Source organism: Stegodyphus dumicola, chromosome 1 (assembly GCF_044657685.1).
Source record: "Stegodyphus dumicola isolate Sdum_Otavi_A_Nest chromosome 1, ASM4465768v1".
Classification (NCBI taxonomy): Eukaryota; Metazoa; Arthropoda; class Arachnida; order Araneae; family Eresidae; genus Stegodyphus; species Stegodyphus dumicola.
The window spans coordinates 215,064,508-215,085,687 of record NC_140768.1 but is presented as its reverse complement, the minus strand read 5'-3'; the positions used below and the strand labels follow the sequence as shown (position 1 = coordinate 215,085,687).

General features: G+C 31.9%; 2 protein-coding genes across 3 annotated transcripts in view; one reads left to right on the top strand and one right to left on the bottom strand.

Annotated features, from left to right (window-relative positions):
• LOC118193963 (hepatocyte growth factor receptor-like) overlaps window positions 1-10,296 on the top strand; it is a 184,831-nt gene extending 174,535 nt beyond the window's left edge. For both annotated transcript variants that reach the window (XM_085825372.1, XM_085825366.1), the window contains exons 18-21: window positions 1,229-1,338; window positions 4,800-4,962; window positions 5,305-5,441; window positions 7,713-10,296. In XM_085825372.1, the coding sequence (XP_085681498.1) occupies window positions 1,229-1,338; window positions 4,800-4,962; window positions 5,305-5,441; window positions 7,713-7,905 (603 nt within the window). In that variant the 3' untranslated portion in view covers window positions 7,906-10,296. The remainder of the gene's footprint in view (window positions 1-1,228; window positions 1,339-4,799; window positions 4,963-5,304; window positions 5,442-7,712) is intronic.
• Window positions 10,297-11,048: 752 nt separating this feature from the next.
• Sf3b3 (splicing factor 3b subunit 3) overlaps window positions 11,049-21,180 on the bottom strand; it is a 72,744-nt gene continuing 62,612 nt past the window's right edge. Inside the window, exons 19-27 of the mRNA XM_035361355.2 lie at window positions 19,919-20,093; window positions 19,551-19,756; window positions 18,879-19,161; window positions 18,044-18,256; window positions 17,449-17,547; window positions 15,869-16,012; window positions 15,662-15,766; window positions 13,607-13,702; window positions 11,049-11,217 (exon numbers count right to left, since the gene is read on the bottom strand). Coding sequence (XP_035217246.2) covers window positions 11,173-11,217; window positions 13,607-13,702; window positions 15,662-15,766; window positions 15,869-16,012; window positions 17,449-17,547; window positions 18,044-18,256; window positions 18,879-19,161; window positions 19,551-19,756; window positions 19,919-20,093 — 1,366 coding nt within the window. The 3' untranslated portion in view covers window positions 11,049-11,172. The remainder of the gene's footprint in view (window positions 11,218-13,606; window positions 13,703-15,661; window positions 15,767-15,868; window positions 16,013-17,448; window positions 17,548-18,043; window positions 18,257-18,878; window positions 19,162-19,550; window positions 19,757-19,918; window positions 20,094-21,180) is intronic.

Below are 21,180 nucleotides of genomic sequence, written 5' to 3'. Positions count from 1 at the left end.
TGGTAATATGCTGTTGGAAGAAATAAAAATGTCCTTTAAAGTATTTATCAAAGCTTCTATCTTTCTTTTAAAACAAACGTTCTCTGAGGAATTATGATATCGATAATAGTCAGTACTATAATTTTCCTGTTTTAAACATAAGAAAATTATTTTATAAAGGGCATAGATATTGCTAAAATAATTGAAAAATCAGGCAAGTTCATAATACGACATAAACAAAATCTGTTTTTGGGTTTATCTGTGTTTGGATAGTTAATCTGTATATATCTGTCGTTAATATGTATTTGGGTAGTTAAACAAATGCTTATTTTCACTTTAGCACTATGTAAATTCTTCCATTCGCTTAACCGTTAATCGGTCGAATTTAGTTATAGCTTGAATTTTATTTAATTGTATTTTAAATATCACGAGCGAGAAAATCTCAAAAGTACTTGTTTTAAAGATGCGAGAGGAAAAAGAATTTTCGATTATTGTCAGTGCAAACATTTTATATCACACCCAGATTAATGGTAATGATTACGATTTTGGTAACGGAATCAGCAACGCGAATACTCCACGGTGGTTTCAGAATGTACATTTCAACTACTCTTACATCTTGTTGTTCTCTAACTTTTTTTTTTATCTTCTAATCCTTTTGATCTCACCATGATCCAGATCAGGCCTACGTATTTATCTTGCCCAAGAGGTAGAGGATAGCGCCTCTCGCTGGCCAAGTCCCTGGACACTTTATAGACAACAAGGACACTTTATAGACAACAAGCTAAGAATGTGCCGGTGCATTTTCATAGTGCAATAGCCGAGCTGTGTTTTTCCATATCTTGGAATATTCATAAGGATGCTACGCAGTAAAACAGCCATCCACAGTCTGCTCCTTTGGGACAAATTCCATGTGCATAAGCCTAAAAATTAGTAGCTGCTGTTACAAAACAGCAATACTATGATTATGATTTGTTAACTGAAATCGTTAACCACAAATTTTTTTTCGATTTCTTTGTTTTGTAAAAAGCTGGACAAAAAAGGAAATTTTGTTGTATATAACATGTTGAACTTGTCTGATAAACTATATCTAATTTTTATTGTAAAATTATTGCCTGGAATGCCTCCGACATCTCTAAGGGGGCACTATTGCTCACTTTAAAAATATTGCGTTGTAGCGGAATGATACAAGGATGCAAGAGGAAAATTCACTTGCAATAAAAATATTCATAATTTTTCATTATTTGAACAGAATCCAACTGTGAAGGATCTTTTGACATTTGGAGTTCAAATCGCCGCTGGCATGAAATACCTTGCTGATCTGAAGTTCGTTCATCGTGATCTGGCAGCCAGAAATTGCATGTAAGTTTTACTCTTGCCTACTCACAACTATTTTGTGGCATTTATTTTACAATTTAATGATTGTAGTTACATCATGCACATTTTATTGTTCTTTATATCATAATGATAAGCTAATACACATTAAAACCGTGTTTCTTAAATTTTCTCAAATCGTTAAAATATTTCGCACCTCAAGTACTGAATTTTTATCATAAAATAATAGCTTTTATGGTTAATCTTTGGATTATGGTAACTTGACAAAAATTTGGCGACAAACCCTGATACAGCAACCTGCTAGTTTTTGTTTGGACGCCATTTTGTTTTCACAAAGTAAAGGAATCTTTTTTTTTTTTTTTTTTTTTTTAAACTCAACATTTTTTTCCAACAATTTGCTAGCCGAACTACGCTTATGCTATAACTTTTATGGAACAAAAGTGCTTAATCATGACGAAGATCAGGTGCGAAATTGGAAGAAACTGCAGAATCGCAAACTACACTACATGCCGCGTTTTTAAGAATTGCACATACACGGTAACCATGTACACGTTGACCTATTTTCACTTAAAAACAAAAATCCCAGAATTGCACAAAAATGGCATTGCGCACACTCTTAACTTTACCCGTGTACACTGCTAAAGTCCTAGCTAGTAACCTTTATCGCCTTACCAAAATGTCGCCAAACTACATGTTACCATATTCCAAAGATTAGCCGCTTTTATTTCAGCAGCAGAAAACTGGCTTTGAAAGCTGCAAAAAACAGTATAGTTATGTAAAAACCATAATTATTTTTTAATTATAATTTCAAAACAACGCATAAGATGAAGCCCACAAGCCGTCGAGCGGTGAAGTTGCTGAACACTGGTAGCTCTTTCCGTGGCTCGAATGCCGGCGAGCGGTCTGGCAACATGGGCGTTTTCATGACTTTATAAGGTATTTCTCTCGCCTTCTTAGCGAGCCTTTGTGACGTAGTACTCTGCACGCTCAGCGCGTAATTGAGAGGTCCGTGGTTCAATTCCCGGCGAAGGCGGTTGCTAATATTTCATCTCTCTTGCTTCCAAAAATCCTAATGTCTCTACAGTGGCGCTCGAACTAAAAAGGGTGTTGGATGATGATTCTCTTCACCCAGGATTTGGCGATTGTGTCGGGGAAAAAAAAAAAAAAAAAAAAAAAAAAAAACAGTCGCTCTTTATAAAGGGGGAGTATATAAGGTATTTCTCCCGCCTTCTTAGCGAACCTTCGTGGTGTGGTGATGTGCAGGCTTAGCGCGTAATTGAGAGGTCGCGGTTCGATTCTCGGCGAAGGTGTTGCTAATTTTTCATCTTGCCTGCTTCCAAAAAAATACCTTATGTCTCTACAGTGGCGCCCGAACTAAAAAAAGGGTGTTGGATGATGATTCTCCTCACCCAGGATTTGGCGATTGGGTCCCCTGAAAAAAACCCATTTGCCCTTTAAAAGGGGGAGTATATAAGGTATTTCTCCCGCCTCCTTAGCGAGCCTTCGTGGTGTAGTGGTCTGAAGACTCAGCGCGTAATTGAGAGGTCCGCGGTTCGATTCCCGGCGAAGGCGGTTGCTAATTTTTCATCTCTCTTGCTTACAAAAAATCCTAATGTCTCTACAACTTTTCCCATATGTAACGCGTATCCGAGCCAGTTTCAGTCATGAAAGTTTCAGTGGTGTTTCTGCTGCATAGTTAAAAGAGTGGTAATATACTCCACACTCATGTCTTCGCAAAAATGCATACTGTTTTGTACTAGTAAAATAAATTGTAAGGCCCATATTGGGCTGCTGTTCCAAAATGTGCAATTATTAATGCACCAAAAAAATCAATGCAGATTGAAAATGAAATCCATGAAAATAAACGAAAAGCGAAAACGAATTTAAATATCTGCAAATAATTTAAAATTATTTTACTGAAATGAAATTTTTGAATTTTTGAGATAATCAGCAGAATTTGGAACAAGCCATCATTTTTCGTAGTTGCTTGACTTCCTGCAGAATTAACCAAACTGCTGAGATTCCTTTATTTTATAGCAATGTAACAGAAAGAAAACTCTGTATATATTTTATATGCTGCAGGAGAACGTGGCAGATTTTGTTTTTGATTTGAAATAAAAGCTCTTAACGAGATTCAATTCATAAATGTAGTTAGTATGAACGCTTTTGAAATCGAAACAACTTTAACAGGAGATCAAAAATCGGGATTAGTTAAAAGAAATCGTTTGTGCAAAATTTCGCTCCGAAGGGTAAAATGGTATGTAAGAGGATCGCATGAGAAACGGAAACTTAATAATTACTTTCCCTCAGAGCTGATTCTGTGTTTCTGAAAGCCTTTGCTCTTCTTTTATTTTGTTATTCCTGTTCTTTTAATTCTTCTGATGTACAATGAAGGGGGAAAAAACTGGTGTAGACAAACCTTATAAAGAATACAGAGCTATTCATGCACGTCATTGTGTGCGTACATAAAGTGATAAATATATGAACTTCTAGAACATGATAAATAAAGCTTCTAGAACTGTTTCTGTCATGATAATGACAATTAAAATTTAAGTGATTTTAAAAACAGATTAATAGCTGAAGTTTTTGAGATGGTTCATAGTATTTCAAAGGCAGAAGCAAAGTTGGAATATTCACACACCACCGTTTCAGGGGTATATCATGACTACAAGAACTGTGACTGGGGATTAAAGAACCCAATCACCAATTCTTGGTGGGGATGAATTATTGTCCACCACTTGTTTTAGTTCGGGTGCCATTTGTAATTTTTCGAAGCAAGAAAATCGAAGAAATCCGCTATGCCTTAGCCGGACTTCCCGAATTCACGTCCAGCGTGCTTCCAGTTACAGCACGAAGGCATGCGGAGAACAGGGAGAAAATACCTTTTAAGCTTAACAATCCATAGAGAATTTAAATTTGATAATTCTGTGCTGACTGTTAATAATTCTGAATCACTTTCTAAACCGAAATTTTCGTTGATTTTGCTTTGTAAAAGTTCTTTTTAGTTACAATTACTAAATATATATTTTATTTAATTAATAATTTTAAATAAATAATTCATTTTTAATATATAAAAAATAAACTAATAATATCCAAATAATTTTAAAAAGAAAATTTCGGGCTTACGAGTTCTAAAACTGAAGAAATTAGAAAATTCAGTTATTACTTTAAATAATAAAGCTTATTATTATTATTATTTTATTACGTGTTCTGCCATCAGGCACAATACGGAAAGGGGGGAGATGCCACGTGGTGGACTTTTTAAAGGAAACTTGAGTCGCAATCATGGAAAAACCACGAAACACCCATGCAACTTAGCTCGTTCGCCGGAACTCGACCCTCGGACCGAATTACCAGTGTTTTAGCGGCTTCTACCGCTCAGCCGCAGGGGGGTCTGATATAGCTATTAAACAGGAAAGCGTAAGCTGTCTTCTCGAGTAATTTTAGATCTATTCATAAGAATTTTTAATTCAACGTGCGTTTTATAGGTTGGATGAGGACCATACTGTGAAAGTTGCTGACTTTGGTTTATCACGGGATATATATGAAAGAGATTATTACAGCAGTGATAACAAGAAGACCAAGTTGCCTGTCAAATGGATGGCTCCGGAAAGTCTAGAGAAGGGAACATATACTACTAAGACAGATGTGGTGCGTAATTTTAATTGCTTAAGAAGTTAATTTGATTGTTTATGAATTTGTTTTGCCACAGATACTGCGGATTTTTAGAAACATTCAGCTCAACTTTGTATAACTTTGGCGACAATTTTAAATGAAAGAGCTCTGTGTATTTCAAAAGACAATCTGGCATGAGTCAGTCTTTACCAGGAACAAATATTGACTCATAATTGAAGGAAAAAAAGCTTCAGATTGTGTTTTGAAATTCATAATCTTTCAATTAAAAAAAAAAAAATTCTGAAGAAAGGTTGTATTTTTATTAAAGTTGAAAAAAAAAAAAAAAAAAAAAAGGTGATTATTATTATTTCTTTTTAGTGGTCATATGGAGTTGTATTATGGGAACTCATGACAAGGGGTGTAACACCTTATCCTGATGTGGACAACTGGGATATTCTTCATTACTTAAAATCTGGTCGGAGAATGCCACAACCATCATATTGTCCCGATCTCCTGTAAGTATAATTAATTACTACTAACTTATTAATTAGTAAAATTTAGTTTTTATTTACACAGCTTTAATTTGAGCCAATGCATTTAAAAAAATGGTATGAATGCTTGAGCTTCAGACCCAAACTTATGAGATAAAAACTTACAAATTGAAGTTGATGCATCACATAAATTTGAATCTTTATTCTTTCCTTTCATATGCTGTGCATACACAGTCAAGAAACCAAAAATTATATTTTATAATATTACTAACTGCTTTTATTTATTAGTTTATGTAAAGTATCTAATACTTATTATTACAGCTATATCATTTATAATCAGTGAAAACATATTAACATTGTAAAACAAATCTTAATTTATTTGTTACTATGCCAGGTTATTCTAATCTCCTCGAACATTAATCAATTTTATTTGTTCAGAGCTGGAAGTAAAAGGCAAAAATATTCTAATAATTTCCTTTCTTCCCCAATACAATGAAATTTTATGAGCTAATGAAAATTAAATTTTTGTTCCTTGCTAATATCTCATTTTGATTTTCAAAGTTGAGTAATCCAGTAGGTGTGCAAATGACAAAATCTGTTTAAAAAATTTTGTAATCTAAAAAATCTGGTTGTTTATTTTAAAATTTTACCTTTTTTATCATACACTTTATTCAAATAAACTGCTGACCATTCAAAAGCAACACGAAGAAGGACATGAGATATCAAAGCCAAATTTATTTCAGAGATTAGACTTAGTATCATTGTTAACTGATTTGAAATTAGCCTTCTTTGAAGTGAGGAAAACGAGAAAATCAGTAATAAGTGTTGCCTCCATGTTTGTGGAAAACCGATGCTACACGTCGCGACGTTGAGTGAAAGACGTTCTGGATGTGTTGCTGGGAAATGGCAGCTCATGCTGCCTCCACACGGAGCCAAAGTTCATCTGATGTACCTGCGGGTGCAACATGCTGGACCAGGCATTTGCCAGACTTGTTCGATGGGCAGTAATGGAGAATGGGCAGACTAGGATCACAATGCAATATGGTGGGCTGAGAAGAAGCTTGAATATTGCGTACAACGTGTGGTCGCGTATTGTCCTGTTGAGCCACAGGGAAGCCCTGAAGGTAAGGAAGAGGATAGGATTGGCTGGTAAATGTACCGATAATGCGAACTGCGTGTGGGAGTGAAATCCAGTACCACCCCACAGCCTAACACTGAGTGCAGGATTAGCATGATGATGCATATTACAGCAGTCGAGTAGCATTTTCCCATGGCATCTCCAGACTTTAATACGACCTTGTGGTACTGCAAGCAAAAGCAAGATTCGTTCAAGAACACGATATCCAAAAGACAATTCAGATATCCATCTGCGGCATTCAGTGCACCGATTTAAATGTAGACGCCTTCAATTTTAAATTAAATGTAAGAAGTAATGGACGCTTAGCGAACAGTCCATTGTGTTGTAAACACAAATTGCTGTGTTACATACTGCATTCATTGTGATATGGTTGCGGATGTGGCAGGGCGCTCCATCAGTGCCTTACACACAATATGCCTATCTACTCATGGAATACTGTGGTGAAGTGGTTGCAATTGCTCCTGTCCATCAGTGGTTCCCTTCTGCATCCACCGATTCTATATTCGCATGACTGTTGCATCATGACTACCTCCGCACGATGACCAGTTTTCCGGAAGGATAATCCACAATCTTTGTATGTGAATTATCCTTCCGGGAAACTATTTGTTGTATTTGTATTTTACCTTAGTCAAACACAGAAACGCAATCGAATAATGCTCATATTTTTCTATGAGGTATAATGAAGCTGATTTTAATAAGAGGTATAATTACACACACACACACACAAACAAACAATTCATGTTATTCAAAATGGCTCTCCATCTCCAACTTCTGCTGAGATTCACATGAGTAATTCATGCTATATTACAACTGTCAGAACTTCCTGTGCTATAGAAGGGCGCTTGGAGTAGAATGAGTGCAGAAAAGTGTGTCCAGGAGGACAGAATAGAAGATGGCATTCAAAACGACAATCTTTCCTTCCCTTACAAACAGATTGTAAGAAGCGCTGCACTGAATGATGTGCGCATGCACTGAAATCATAATCATTTTCATATTCCATTGCGGTATACAGATGATGTAAGTTTCATGCTGCTTAGTTGCATTCCTTCCTGGAGTTGCATTTTGGAGGGTCAGCAGTAGGAGAGAGCTATTATACATTACACTTTTTAGTAGATTGTTTATGATTTATATTTCAGTGAATATTATTTCTGTTGCAGGTACGAAATTATGCTCAAATGCTGGATGGAAGATAGTAAAAAGCGTCCAACGTTTGTGGAGTTGGAAGAAGAAGTTCAAGGAGTCATCACAAAATTGCAAAGAAAAAGCAAACAACGGACCGTAGGGCTAAATGTTACATATGTTAACTACCCACAGATTTTACCCAATGAAGAAAGGACAGAAGAAACATGAAATAAAATTAATAGTGCTCGTTTATGCATGTTTATCAATGCAAAGAAAAGGTAACAATGATCTCAAAATGGCATTTCATTCATTACCTCGGAATTCTGCATCAGGGAAGGAATGATGGAACAGAGGCAAAATCATCTGATAATTACTTCCATGAAGTGTATATCAGTAATGCACATTTCTAAGCTATACTGACATTGGCACAGCAAGACTTGTCTACAGATATCTGAAGTATTATTTCAGTCAGTGCATTATTGTACTAGTGAAATAAATTTATGGCCCATATTGGGCTGGTGTTTCAATACATGATCAAAAGAGCACAAAATGTGTAAAAGCTTTTGTAGAGCTTATGAGACTTAATATTTATTGCACTTGAAACTTTATCAATGATATATTTTTTATACTTCATCATCAGGCAAAAAGTGTGATTATAATAAACTTAGCAATTTATTTAAATTCCACAGTGGATATGAAATGATTTTACTGCCATGTAATTTAACTATTTGTTTTTACCAGTCTTATAAGAAACTTTAAAATAACTGTAGCTAGAGAAAGAAAGTCACTTCTGTATTTATATGACAATCCTCTTATTTTTTTTAAAAAAAATAATGCTCATTATATTGGAACCATATTTTATAATTCATGCCTCTTTTTTCAGTTAACCATGTTGCCTTTGAGCTGCTTCTCACATTCCTCTTTATGAAATTATATTATGTTTTTGGACTACTGCGGTTGAAACATGACAATTTTGACAGTGAAAGCATGTGAACATACAAGCTGGCTTGTTTGCTTCTACTAGAACTATGTGATATTTGTATATTATTAAAGGTGATCTGTTTTAAACATTTTCAAGATAATGCAGCAAGGCCATTTTCAATGAACATAATATTTAGGTGAAAATTTTAGGTAGGTTTACATTATGTATTTCACTAAGCATATGATTATGATGACTATCTGATGTATGATAGATTAATTACAGTCATATTATATAGGAAAGCAGTATATTGGTAATTAACTTGATGTGAAAAAGTTGGTTCTTTTTGCCAAATCTTGCAAAGGATATATTTCAAGTTAGTGGAAACACTAGACAGTAAGTATTAATATCAGTATTTATGTTAGTCACAGAACTCTTCTCCAATAAGATGTGTATTTGAAATAAGAAAGTACTGCTTAGAAGGATAATAGATGCAGCAAAAAGTGAAAACAGATTTTATTCACTGGAAGAGGATTTTGAAAGTTTAGCTTAAAATAAATCTGCAAAAGAAATTAAATATGTATTTACTAAGTGCCTTAAGTAATTATAAAGTTTCTATTTTTGACCCTGAGCATGCAAATTTTAAACTCTTGGAGTCTATGTGGACCCAAATATAAGAATGTCTTTTCTCCTTAAAATGTTTTCTGGAAAATTCTCATGTTAAATGTGCTAAGATTTTAAAAAGTATATTGATATAATTTATAATTTCTTCTTAACTATATATTAAAGCATATTATCTCAATAGATCAAATTGACCATCTTATATTTGGGAAAGGATGATAATTTTTGTAATTGCAAAATTTGTATTCATGTATATGATACCAAGTTTTGAAAAAGCTATAGCATGTATAATAGTTTTTACATTGTTTTAGAAAATTTAAAAATAAATAATTTACAAATGAACAGCTAACTTAATCTTTTTTCTATAATATATGTTACTATCACTTGTGTGTGTGAATTCACATAATTAATTCTCAACATGCAGTATGCATATTGCTTGGAAGAAGTTGCAAGATCAAAAAGTAACAAAGTTGTAATGAAACTGAAAAACTGTTTCCATCACCGATTGTTTTTCAGAAAAGAAACATTGGAACAGGCTTGTGACTCTACCTTGCAAGATAGTCCTAGTCACTAGCGAGCTGTAGAAGCACGTCTCTTAACTACCTAATAAGGTGCTTCAAACTTTCAAGATTTGTTAATATTATTTATTTTTTTGTTTATCAATATATATAATCTATGGATATAAAATTGAATGTATATGTTTATGTTTCTAGTCCCACTGTTTTCCTATGCTCATAACTTGAGTTGCATGTCTCTATGCAAAAAGCCCTCTAGTTGCATATACATTTTTTGGGAAAAAAGAAGCACAAAAAAATGAGAATTATTATTCAAGATCAGTGTTTTTAAATATTTTTGATAAGTGAAACCCTCTTTAAAGTCCACTTTCATCATATAAATCCTGATTTGTTTAAAGAATTTGGTTTTAATGCAACATTCCATAAACAGATTATTTCCAACAAAAATGATAATTATTTCAAATAATATTTATTTCCTTCAAAAATAACCCCAAAGTTCTTTAAATAAAGTAGGTATTTACATGCAGCTACCATAGTAGAAATTGCCAAACTCTGGCAACTATGCAAATATTTATTATTTTAAAATTCCAGTTGCAATCTGAAAATTCACTGAATTACTTCATTTCTGTAAAAAATCGCTGAACTGCGGCAAGGTGGTTATGCTAATACATGAGTACCATTACGTATTCAAAAGAACTTTTAAATTTTAATGAGATGTTTGCTTTTTTTTACATTGCATACATACTTCATATATAACGATTACTTAATATTATACTTTAAGAATGAAAATTGAATTCTCATGTCAGGTTCACATTAATTCTGTCATGGTTATGAATTGTTTATTGATGCATAAGTGAGAACCCTGTTTCACATGTGCAGTTGTAAATGGTAAAAACACCAATATGGCCTTATGTGATAGTTGAGGACACTCATCTTTTAAATTGTACCAGAATTCCACTCAGAGCATTAATTAAAATTTTTCTTTCAGTGATGACAGATATCACTTAATAAACGTTTTATATTTTTCTGCTGACAAGGTTGAATGTTGTGCTCTGACAGACAATAAATGGATTTCAATTCACAGTTCATTTTGATATTTAATATCCTGTTCATTTGGAAAACACATTAAAAGCTTCACTCAAGCGTTTCAGGTGCTGAATTTCTTCAGCAACCCTTGTTTCAGCTTCTTGCTCTTCTGAAAAGTCTTTTATTTATGGGAAGCAATAGTTTCTTTTCAACTTGCTTTGAGAGAATGAAATTCATTGAGCATTTCGCTTTCAAATTAATAGATGTATTGAATAATTTCACACAATCAATTATTTATAGAAAATCATTTTATTTTATCATGGCAATATGTAACCACAATTTTGATGGAAAATGATTAAAAGCTTATTTACATATGTGATACCTATAATGAAAAACATTAAAAAAATGCACTGTTTAGAAAGCATATCTTGTCCTATTTTCTTCCAATTTCTTTGACACCTAAAAAGAGGGGAAAAAAAAAAAAAAAGTAACATTACAATCATTTTCTCCAAGTACATGTGTGCATGTGCATGTGCATGCAAGCAAAGGAAAAAAAAAAAAAAAAACCACTTGCAGTAAACATTTCCAGTATATTGTAAATGTCAAGGAGGGGAAGCTTTTGATGTTTTTTTCCTCCTGCAGACTAAAATCACTAAATAATTTCTTATTTTTAATTCTGTATGTTCTGTTCATGTTAAAAAATATGTACAATGTTTTAGCAGATAAGGCACAATGAATCATCAATACCCTACATTAAAACTGATATTCCAATTAAAAGTGAAAAAATTTCATGGTTTTCATTAAAAATTCTTTAAAAAAAAGTTAACATTAGGCTCTTCAGAATCTCCACTTTTTGTATAGCATTTTAAGAATTTGTCAATACATACATACTAAAGTCATCCAGAGAGTAAAGAACCATTTATGCATATCTCCTGACAGCATCATCTGACAGCATGAAGGTCACACAGACATAGTTTCATTTTCAACTCAAGAACAAATTAGACCACCCATTTTGTTTACAATGTCTGAAATTACTCTTTGTCAGTAATCATGTTTAAAATAATCAGTTGGCCAGCCAGCTGTGAAATAAGAGCCATTATTAAGTTTTTGAATGCAAGAATTGTTCAGTCTTGAGAAATTCATCATCAAATAAGTGAAACTTACGGAGAGAATGCAATGAGTGAAAGTATGGTGTAAAAAAGGGTTAAGATATATAACGAAACAAAGGAAACTGTCCATGGCGAGGACAGCAGTGGACACCAGCCATTGATTACTGAAAAATTGATGTGTTGCATCAATGAAAAAGTTCATGCCAATAGATGATTCATGATTTCTAATTAGTCGGTGCATTTTCAAAACATTTCAAAATTTCTATTACACGGAATTGTAAATGAACATTTGCACCAAAAACATTAACAACCTTTCAAAAGCAGAAAAGCATGAAAGCAGCCTTGAAGTTTTTGAAGCAATTAGGAAATAGTTTTTTTAAAAGGATTGTCGCAGGTGATGGAACATGGATTTGATTCGAGACACCTGAAATAAAACGACAATCACTGGAATGGTAGCATGCCTCTTTCCTGAAACCCAAGAAAGCAAAGCCACCTCCTTCTTCAAGAAAAATCATGTGCACCATGTTTTGGTGTTGTTAAGGAATTTTGTTAGCAGAATGGATGGGATAAGGCACAATAACCAACGCTACAGCTTACTGTGAGATACTAAAGAAGTTACAACATATGATACAGAACAAAAGGTGTGGACTACTGACTTCTGGTATTGTGTTTGTGCATGACAATGCACGACCGCCTGTCACATGCATTAGGATGACTCTACTTGATTCATTTTATAGGGAAAAATTCTGTCAGCTTCATCCGACTTCCATTTGTTTTTTCATCTCAAGAAATGTTTTGTTGGTCAGTAGTTTGCAAATGATAATGTGATCAAAGTAAACATCAAGAACTAGTTCAGGTCACAGGCAGCTAAATTCTACGAAGCACGTATGCTGCAACTAGTGCCAAGATATCACACATGCTTTAATTTGCATGGTGAAAATGCTGAAAAGTAGTTTAAGGTGTGTAGATTTTTTGTAATAAAAATACAAATGAAAACAAATTGCTAAACGTTTTTAATACCCAAATGGTACTTGCTTTCTGGATGAGCTTTGTAGTAGCAGAAAATTTTTTTTAAGAGTGCTACCAATTATTTAGCACTACAACAAACTAAGAAAGAATTATAAATTATAAGAATTAAATATATTTAAACAAAAGTTACAAACATGCAAAAAAGTGCCTCCTGAAAGGATAAAATGTATATTATTTTTAATGTTAATGTGCTAATCTTATTTTGATTAAAAATACATTAAAGCTACTAATAAAGCTTTTTTGTCATAGGTTGGATTATTTAGATTAAAGCAAAGCACAAGAGGCCTATTTGCTTAAGGGAAGGGATACTTTCAGGGACAGCATTTTAAAGGAAACTAGTTTGCATTCATGTTACGCACGTGGAAAACCACAAAAAACTCTTATACAGTCAGCTCATTTACTAGGATTTAAACCTCAGCTGGATTACCAATGCTCTTAATATTTGGCTGCTGATGGCCTTTTTTTGTTGTGGTACATAATTATCATTACTTAAAGATATTTTTGGAAATTATGATAGTCATGATCAAGAATGAAACCCCGGACCAAACCTATCAGTGTTCAATAACTTTACTGCTCAGACAGAAAATGACCATATCAAATGGGAGATTCTTCGTCATATGTGTGTGAGTGTGTGTATATATATAATAATATATACATACACAACATGCACATATAAAATAGTCAGCAATGCTAAATTTAAATAAACTTACTTCACTAGGACCTTTATCCAAATCCACAGCAATACTTTCCTGTTTTGATGGCTCTAACGAATTAAACTGTTCACACAAATCTCCATCAATTACATTCTGGTGGAAAAAATAATACAAATTATAACCATAATGGAAATAAAATTCCATATTATGCTACTCATGTTTTCCAATAAAATACATTTATCTAGTTTTTAAAGTAATTTATGAAGAGTGCCACATGACCCATTTTTCATATCAGTGTAATTTATTTCCAACATAACAACTTTTGATTTTTGAATTCAGTAGCAGTTAAAACTAGTCTGACAGAAGATTGATAGATATACTTTTTAAAATTGTTGTATTACAAGCTGCTTTGGGAAAAAATAAATGAATGTTATAAAACTAAAGAAAACGTAGGAGAAAGAATAAATTCCTAACACATTTTTTCATACATCCGATTTATATCTAAATGAACCAACATCTCGTTATGTTCGAAAATTGGCTGATGAAAATCTGTAATATAAATGTATGAATATTTACAGGAAGGAAGAGCATTAGGAAAAAGAAAAAAAGATTAAATTTAAATGATGAAAAAGAATTAACCAACCTGTGAATGGTGACACATCCATTGGTAATATCTATCAAAGACTGAGCAATAATAGGGGCAAGATTTTAAAAATTTACACATTGACAGATTTTTTTGAAGGGGCTCATTTTTAAATACAGTCAAAAGTCTTTAATCTGGACTCATTGGGACTTCGGCGATTCCAGATTATCGGTTTTTCCAGATTATAGATCATTTAAATTAATTATAGATCAATTTAAATCTGGTAAGATGGCATGCAGAAATTATAAAACTAAAAATATAAGAAATTATAAAATTCCAGTTCATTGCGTGCCGCGACGTCCCTCCCCTGCAGAGCAGCGTGAAATTGATAAACAGATTTCGGAATGGTTAGAGAAACAAAGGATATGCCTTTATCCATTTTTTGGAGCAATTCCACTTTTTGTTTGATGGACATCGAAACATGCTTTCGCTTTGTAGATCCTTTGGCAGCTCCAGAATTGGAAATTTTTTTTGACATAATCGAAAGTTCAAGCTTACTTTTATAAAATTGCTCTAACAGTCTGCAAAAAATAATAAGCCGGATCCAATCCAAAGATTAAGGAACAACGCAATCTGCAACATTAACTGAAATAGATAATTAGATAATTTTAGCTTAGCTTATACTGTCTGTTAACTGTCTACTAATACTGTCTGTTATACTGTCTGTTAATTAAACGCGCATGCATAAATATATGCACATGCGTAAATGCATAATGTGTTTACACATGCGCTGAAAGTTTGTAGCTTTGAGTTCGGGATTATAGATCCTTTCGGATTAAAGACTTTTGACTGTACAGGGTATGTTTACTGTTTCCAAAAATAGTCAATGACTTTGTAGCATATTACAGATACCATGCCTTGTTATTGTGACATAAGCAGCTGCATAAATTTGCTTCTGCCATTATAGGTTGAATGTTGAACAGATTTTTAAAGATGACCATTATCTTGTAATGCAGTGAAAGGTATTTTGATCCAATAACATGGCTTTAATGACAGTTTCTTTTTAAAATATTTTTATGAATAATTTAATGTCATATTTTATGCATAATAATTTGTATATTTTATGTACACTATAATTACAACAAACACAAACATCCTTCCCTTTAGATTCCTTGAACCTCATTAGTAAATATTCACAACTGGATTATGGGAAAACACTGTAACAATATTTTCCTAAGGAAAAGGATGCCTTCATAGAGGATTTTCTAAAAGAATCTGGCTTGTGCTCAAGTTAAGAAAAATCATCAAAATACTAATGCAGCCAGCCCATTTACCTGTTTGATATTCACAGAACATTTCTCGTACCACATTATTGTACTAAAAATATAATAAAGACTATGAAGAATTTCAACTAAGTGCCAACTAAAGTTGAACTATAGCTATAATACTTATGAAATTGATTAGATTCAACTTTCTAATAAACAGAGCTTTTCATTTAGACTTTTATTTCATAATTCCACATAACTTACCTTCACAGAATAGTAATAGGAGCGGAAGGACAAATGATCTCGGCCACACAGTGGAGGGTTTTCGGATCGCATGTGCATTTCTAAATGTTGGAAAAAGTCATGATCCTAGAAATAAAAATTAAAGAGAGGGAAAAGTATTAAAAAATTTCACATTGTTTTAAAAAAATTACTGCTAGTTAGATTAAGAAACAAATTATAGATACTTACTTCGTGAGTTGTAAATGGAACTAGAACACCTATGGATCCAGAAAGGGTAGTATATACTAAAGATTCTGAACCTCCAGGAATTAAAGTAGCTTTTTGTAAAGAAAGCACAGTTTCTCCTACATGAAAGTTAGCAATTATTTCTGCCTGCAAAGAGAAGTAATTTGTTAACCGAATGACATGACAAGTATTTGTATTCCATGAAAAATATTACTGTTAACATAATCAATCAAAAAATGAAACCAATGAAAGAAATTTTCATCACTTACAACAAAAATCAAGTGCAACTAAATCAGAAACATTAAAAGGAGTATCATAATAAATTCTGCAAAATTAGAAATTACTCAATTGAACTAAAAATAAAATATCAGTTTAGAAGAAGATTTCTGATGTTAAGAAATTAAATCATGAGTATTTCTACACAAATTATTATGAGTACTGAAGAGTATGATTTTCTTGAAAATGGAAATCTTTCAGAAATCGTGTTTCAGGAAAAAAAAAAAAAAAAAAAAAAAAAAAACACTGGCAGGGAACTAACTTGAGTTGACATGCAAATAACTCATATTATTATTAACATTAATTAAAAATGAAAAGTATTTGCAATTTAAGGAGTTTTTTCCATGATTATGAGATTATGAATCTAAAGTAACAAAATTTCAAGAGAATATTAAAAACATATTTTAGCCTTTGAAAACTTACAAATTACTTGTGTAAAAATTCTTTTGCCATATCAAACATAACAAAAGTATAAATTAAAGACAACAGTAAATCTCAGAGTAACAAGCATAAGGAAGCTTGTTGCTTTGCTGTAACATTTAAATAGCATTTAAGAAGAAAAAAAAATATGAAGTCAAAAATTGCAAATTTTAAAATCTCATTTTCCAAATTAATGGCAACTTTAGATTATATGAAAAAATTTTTCCATTAGAAATCAAAAGGAATTTGTTCATAAAAGTTCTTTCTTAGGGTTTTCATTTTTAGCAGCAGAAATCATCAAAGAAAAATATATTGCTGCGAATATTTTACTTTAGAAAGGGGGATGATGGTGGAGAACAGAGATCTATGTCAGATTATTTCAAATGCATTAGATATGTTAAATTAATGCAAATCAACAGCACAGCTTTTTCAATTTCTAAAGTTCACTGGCAAACACTCAAATTATCATCTACGTAAAACAAAAAGAGGATATGAATTTCATTCAATATCAAATTACTGGTTTAAGAAATTATTTAGATTTAATGATAAGAATATATTTCCCATTTCGTAGAATTATTTTTTTATATGCAATCTGTAATTGCAAAATTGGTAATCAAAGTAATTTTTATTCAATAAAGCAAAAAAATGGATGATACACAAGGTCTCAGGTAGCATTCATTCATATAAAACAAATCATACAATATTACTTCCTATATAAATTCAATAAATATCATGCAACTTAGGCTTGTATTCTGAGAAAATGATCAAAAATGCGTATTTTCTTTCAAGGACAAAATAATGTTTCAAGTTAATTTAAAATGGATACTTATGTGAATTCTGAAACTTAAAACAATTTTTTTTTTTTTAAAGTAATAGCACAAAATTACCTTTTGAGAAGATCCACCCAACCATCCTCTGTCCCACAAAGCTTTTACGCCAGTGGGATCTTCCTCTACCTCATCGCTAATAGCAGTAGGTAGCCTTATCTGTAGAAGGGAAAGTTATTCTTAAAGCACCTTTTTTTAGTATTATAATGATAACTATGAAATGAGAAACAATAACATAATGCAAAAAATATTCAGTCTGACAGAAAAGTGTTCCAAAAATACCAACAGCACCTACATAGGTTGATTGATACATGAAATTAACTTTCAAATCTGCCAGGATACAAACAACATGAAGAGAAAACCCAGCATAAAATCAAGTTCAAAAAAATGTTAGAGCATGGTGATGAAAAACAAATACTATTACTTTGAACAATATAAATTTAGATCTTCGACTTCACTGATATAGCCCATATTAAGTTAAAATAATAGATTAAGCAACTTTCTACTCAATGCAAAAATTATACTTATAAATTATTCTAAATACAAAAACAAAACAGGTTTCAAAGGCTATAGTTATTTTTAAATACAGAATATAAAAACCATAAAGCTTTCCCTTACCACAACATCATATTAAGTATTAAACAAAAGTACTTACTATAGATATATTTCCAAACTTATCAGCACCTGCAGCAGTATTACAATCTAAAAGGCAAGCTGTTGTTATCCATCTTGGATTAGTGTCATCAGCAAAAATAATTAGCTGGTTGTCTTGTCTTTTATACCTTACATAGAAAAAGCTTTCTTGAATATCACCAACTATGATGCGATTTCCGACAGCATGAATTGTAACAATTTGGTTAGGCAAATGCTATTAAAAATATAAATTCCAGTTAGGTTTATCTATAAATAACAAACAATTGAAAATAACAAAAATACAACTAAATTTTACTAAAATGACAACCCACAGGATTGAAAAATTTATCACAGTATATATGTAACAGAAACATTGTATTAAAATAAGGTAACATTTGACCTTAGATTGATCCTGGTTTTACAGAAAACTTCTAATTTTTATTTTTCAGAATAGTTTTAAGAGTTTTTTAAATAAAAAAAGAATTACCCTGAAGTTGAATTTATCAAATTATTTTTTTTTTAATCCTTTGAATGTCTTCACTTTACTAGAAGCAATAATACACTTTTTTAACTTGACATTAAATTTTAAAAACATACTAAATTTCAAAATACTTGAACAAGAATGATAGAAAATAAAATCCCAAACCTGAAATACTTTTCAATATACTCAGTATTACTTGTTAATTTAATTTAATGTTAATAATGAAAGAAACACTAAATGATATTTTGTTATCCGAGAAAGATAATAATTTAGGTCTTTTATACAACTTAACTGCCATAAACTGAACTTATGCAAAGCAACAAATATTCATATTGCTATACATTCATAAAGAAAAAATTTGACAAAGAATGTATACCTTATTTTCACACTTTCTGAGCAATTTCTTTTTTCCAATATCATATATTCTTAACATACTTCCAACACCAATTAAGACTCTTCCTTGGAAAGGACAAATGGCAGCAGGCACTTCATCAACAGGAGTTTTATGTACAAGTTCAAGTTTTTTACCTTCATTTAACACTTTGTACGTATGCACTATTCCACCATTACAATGGCGGACATTTAGCTGCATATCTTTTGCTATACCAACAAGAAGAAACTGATCATCACCTTGACTTGCAAATTTCACTAAACACAGACTATAAAAGATAAAAGATTGTTTTAATGCATTAGATATTATAATTTAAAGAATGGAAATAATATGGAATAACACTTACTTTAAAAATGCAACATCTTATTAAAAAATGGTCACTAAATTCTTATTTCAATAAAGTATGAGCATACTTAACTAATGCTGGATAAATACTAAAAGTATTACATTCCCTTTGAAAACAAAATAATGCAAAAAGTACCCCCTGCCCCCCAAAAAGGCAATGAACCAATAATGCAAAAAAAAAATTGCAAAATGCTTTTGGTGTTACAAAATACCATATAAATGTGCACACATTTTTCTTTTTTGAATTCATTAAAAAGTATTTATTAAATATGTTGAAAATGTAAGGCTATAATAATAATAATAATAATTTACCTAAATGCAGCTTCATTTTGTTCTAATGGAACTTTAAAGACAGTTTTCCCTTCTATTGGATCCAAAATTCTTATGATAGATGCCCACATACCAGATCCTCCTTTTGGGGAACCAAATATATTTTCAGGCAAATTTTCACTTAAAAATGAAGCAGCCATATCAGCAGCTAGCTCCTGCTCTTCCTCTCCTGCTGCTTCAACCATTTCCTGGAATGGAAAACAAGCTAATTATGTATCTGTATTCATGACCTGGTGCAGACTTAATAAAAATACAGCTTAGAAGCTACATATAGACAATAAATTAATATAAATCTATCAAACTCTAAAGTAGTCAAGCTTAAAATTAATTAATTGAAAAAAAATAATTACCTCAGCCATCTGGCTCTTTCTGATTCCTTTGGTCTTTTCTGTATAAGCATTGTGGTCAGTTTCAATAATTATGAGATTATTACTCTCTGGGTGGATTACAAATTTCCTTGGTGTATACTCTAATGGCATGGCTACCTGATTAAACACAGCTCCAAGTTTTTCAAGAGCTAAAATTCTAGTAAATAAAGGGATAAAAATCTGTATTAAAAACAAGAGTGTCATTTAAAGATTAAAGTATGCAAATTATAACTTCAAAAAATATACATAGAATTTTCATATTACCACAGTATATTCTAATTTATATATCATACAATATAATAGCATACTTGCCAACTTATGACACTCAAAAATCAGGAGATTTTTTTAAGAAATCAGGAGATTTTTCACAATGTTAAAAAGACTTTTTAAATGATAAAATATAGTTTTTAATAATGAATTAACTTTAAATAGTAACTAATTCTTAAATGCAAGCAACACAAAAATACCTTACACATAAAAAGCACTTTTATTACTTGCATCATTTAAGGGAAAAAAAAAAAAAAAAAAACAAGAAACTTTAATCAGTTTTCGTACAAATGTTATACACAGTGGCAGATTTTGCTTTCTTTAAGAAAGAAACTTCATAATTTTGTTCACAGCAATTGCCATGTAGGCCTGCTTTCGCTAATAAAAGTTTTTCTAATGTGTCATCACTAATATTAGATCTAAATTTAGTCCTCATTTTCACAACACTAAGAATCCTCTCACACTCTGCATTACTACGGGGAACTGTCAAGATGGCCAACACAATTCTAGACAGTTCACTATATTTTAAAATTTCATCAGCACCTTTCAGTTTCCAATTAAACTCCACTGGGTGTCAATCTGATTTTATAACTTCATCCAAGTTTTCTAATTGTAAACTGCTGTTATGCAGCTGTTGGAACTGTTTCAATTTTTCCTTCCTTTTAGAACTCCTTTCACGATAATAATAATTATCAACAATGTGTTCATCCACATTTATTGGTAAAGAAGCTGCCCCTTTTTCAGCTGCTAAATTTAAGAGGTGACAGATGCACCTCATAATCTGAAAATCTGAATTTTCCTTTCTTAAGATGCCTGCAACACCAGTTTTCGAAGCCTACCAATACTGGTGCATTATCGGCACCAAGTGTTAAGCAATTATCCAGAGGGCCTGCATTTTCTTTTAAAGTTTTAATAATTAGCTGTGCTATATTAAAGCCTGTCAAATGTCCTTCTCTGGATAGTAAACTGCACACAAT